The sequence below is a fragment of the Bison bison genome, unplaced genomic scaffold, assembly GCF_000754665.1.
Source record: "Bison bison bison isolate TAMUID 2011002044 unplaced genomic scaffold, Bison_UMD1.0 scf7180017864283, whole genome shotgun sequence".
NCBI lineage: Eukaryota > Metazoa > Chordata > Mammalia > Artiodactyla > Bovidae > Bison > Bison bison.
Window position 1 is genome coordinate 1,031,904 of NW_011494855.1, and position 3,045 is coordinate 1,034,948.

A 3,045-nucleotide genomic window follows, 5' to 3' on the forward strand; every position below is an offset into this window, starting at 1 on the left:
CTTGCACTGACTTGCTTCCTCATTAGTGGGGATGGTAAACAACAACCTAATTACATTCTCAGGGAGAATAAAGATGAAATGCAGAAACAGAAGAAATTATGAAAAGGGATCCAGAAAGCATGCCACTAGTTCATTCATACTGAAAACATGAGTAGATAGATGAAGGAGTTGTTTTGAGCTCTGATGCTAATGCAGAGCTCCTGGTTAATAGAAGACTAGTATTTAACTGTGATGATAGAACAAAGCTGGGGCAGCTTTGAATTTCCTATTTGAGAGAAAGCACTGAAGCTCCTGCCAAAAAGGATGTGGGGATTTTTCCTCTGCTTCAATAATATGACTGCAGTTGTGTCCTAATTGTGGACACTGTACTTCTCTCATTTTAATCAGGTGCCACCGTTAGAGTGTATTGCTGTCAATATAGCACATATTGTGTGTGATTTCTCCTGTGCTACTACCAACTCCCTCCACTCCCCAGTCAATCACAATTACTACTGATCTCTAATATTTATTTGGGTTTCCCTGAGGGCTCAGTGGTAAAGAATCCACCTGACAGTGCAGGGGACCAGGGTTTGATCCCTGGGTGGGCAAGATCCCCTGGAGAAGGAGATGACAACTCACTCCAACATTTTTGCCTGGGAAATCCCATGGACAGAGGAGCCTGGCAGGCTCCAGTCCATGGAGTCACAAAAGAATCAGACACCACTTAGCAACTAAAACAACAAAACAATATTTGTTAGGTACCTACTTTCCTTGGCACTATACTGAGCACATTTTAAGCCTTGTTGCTTTTAATATTCCCCAGTTTTATGAGGCAGGTACCACTTATACTATAAATGAAGAAACTGAAACTTAAAGATGTTCAGCAAATTGAGATCACACAGCTGTGTTTGGTACCTGGACACATGACAGTGTGACTCCAAAACCCTCATATTTCACCACTCTGTAATAGTTCATGAAACTGAAGCAATTTATTCATGTACTATCTGTCTCTGCTTATCCTATGACCAGCAGCAAATACCTGTTTCTGATGTGTTTCTGTGTGTGTGTGTGTGTGTTCTGTGGCTAACTTCAGCTACTCCCTAGGAAGACTTCCACAATCTCCAAATGACTTTTCTCTCTTAAATTTGACTCTATTCCACTTGTTTGACATTATTTCACATTATTAATCAAGAGTCCTATATAAAAATCTACAGCAATCAAGCCCAATAGTGTTAGAACTAGACTTACTGAGGGTCATGTATAAAAACTATTCAAACATGAGTACAGTATTTCTTGTGTATCTATGTCTTATTTCCTCTACAAAAATTGGATATCCGTTGGTAGGCAGGGGCTGTATTACTGTAATGTCTTTAATCTTGAGATTTTATCCTCTTCCACCTGGGAAGTTCTCAATAAAGAGAACCTTACTGGACCAAGTGAGGAGTTATCCTCTTACTTGGCCTGAAATATTTGAATCAAGGTATTTGTTTTCATTAGTACTTTCTGTTTGTATTATGCAATAGAAACCAAATTTTTCATCTTCTTGCTTATTTTATAATTTTGTCCTACGATAATTTGCATTTCTCTTTTTACATATTAACTCTCTTTCATGAAAATATTCTCACGAGTTCTCTTTGTTTGCTTTTTTGTTACAGTTTTTGATTTCACTTTTCTTCTAACATGACCCTCGTACCTTCTCTGCATTGAAAGAGCTTTCTACTTATGCACAGGGCATGCATTTCTGAATTAAGTTTCTCTCATTGTGGCAAAGTGGACTACTCTCAAGTAATTACCCAAGAGGCCCCCACCACTGGAGAAGAAACCAGACTATCTAATAACTAAAACACAGAAAAAGGGAAACCTTTATTTTCCCTGTAATCTTTATTTTAAAGATAATTGTTTATTTGCTTAATTGGTTCTGCATGAAATCCTTTTGCTGTCTATCCTTGGCATGTTGTCACTTCAAGATTTTTAGTTTTTGGTGGAAGAAAAAGGGGAATAATTAAATATGAAAGGTGAAAAATTATAACCACAAGGGACAGATGGCGTTTATCTGATGTGACAGATTCCTTTTCCTGCTGCAGATGTATTACACTTCTGTAGGGAATGAAGCAAATTCATGATTGTGACAAGCATATTCTATTTTATAAGAATTTTTATCCTTGGAATGTAATTATTTTATTGATTGTAGGAATGAATAATGCATATGATTTCAGTTCTAGCCCAGGTATAGAATCCTTCATAATGCATTTTTGATGTCCATTTGGTACTCTCAAAGAATTTACTATTCACAGTGTTACTTCTCAGGGCCTTTGGGCTTGATTAATTGAATTTTTCTACTTCACTATTCATTAACTTGATATCCAAATATTTTGAACATTCTTCCTATAAAATATGACCTCACTGGGTCTCCAAATTAACTTTCATTATTATAATCCTGTTCTCTTCATTTTTAATTTATTTCTAATTTATTGTTTTCTATCGAGTCCTTCTCTTGTCCATTTTGGTTATTGTAGATGACGATGTCCATTTGTAAATGAGCTTTTATTAGGTTTCAGGCTCGTCATTTGGAGCTTCATTTCTTCAGTGCTCTTGTATATGTAACTGATTGCTATCTTTGATCATTTGCTATTAGTATTCCATGTTCACTAATTGTGTGAAAAAGAAGTGCAGAAAGGCCCAGAGAGCAGAGGATAATGGAGTCAAAGTCCTCATTAAGTGAAATGGGCTCAGTATTAGGGATTCTATTTTCATTCTCATAGTGGAGATTTTCTTTTCTCAGAATATGAAGAAGATTTTGAAGCAGACGAAGAGAAACAAGATGGGAAAGCTAATGAAGAAGGACAGGCTGATGATCAAATGAATGAAATGTCGAAGTCACCCTCGGAGGATGAAAAAGATCATTTAGACCCTGAAAGGGAAAGTGAAACCTCTTTGTGGAAGGCACCAGATGCTGATGACAATGTGAAAGATGAGGGTGATGGATGCTCGGAGAGTGAATTGGAAGATGATAAACAAGGCAAGTTGTTTAGCTTATCATGCGGCATAGGCTGTTTAGCAAGTGTC

At 37.0% G+C, this 3,045-nt stretch overlaps 1 protein-coding gene across 1 annotated transcript in view; it reads left to right on the plus strand.

Moving 5' to 3' along the window:
• ERICH3 (glutamate-rich 3) overlaps nucleotides 1-3,045 on the plus strand; it is a 121,375-nt gene that overhangs the window by 85,605 nt on the left and 32,725 nt on the right. The window contains 1 exon segment of the mRNA XM_010849425.1: nucleotides 2,762-2,998. Coding sequence (XP_010847727.1) covers nucleotides 2,762-2,998 — 237 coding nt within the window.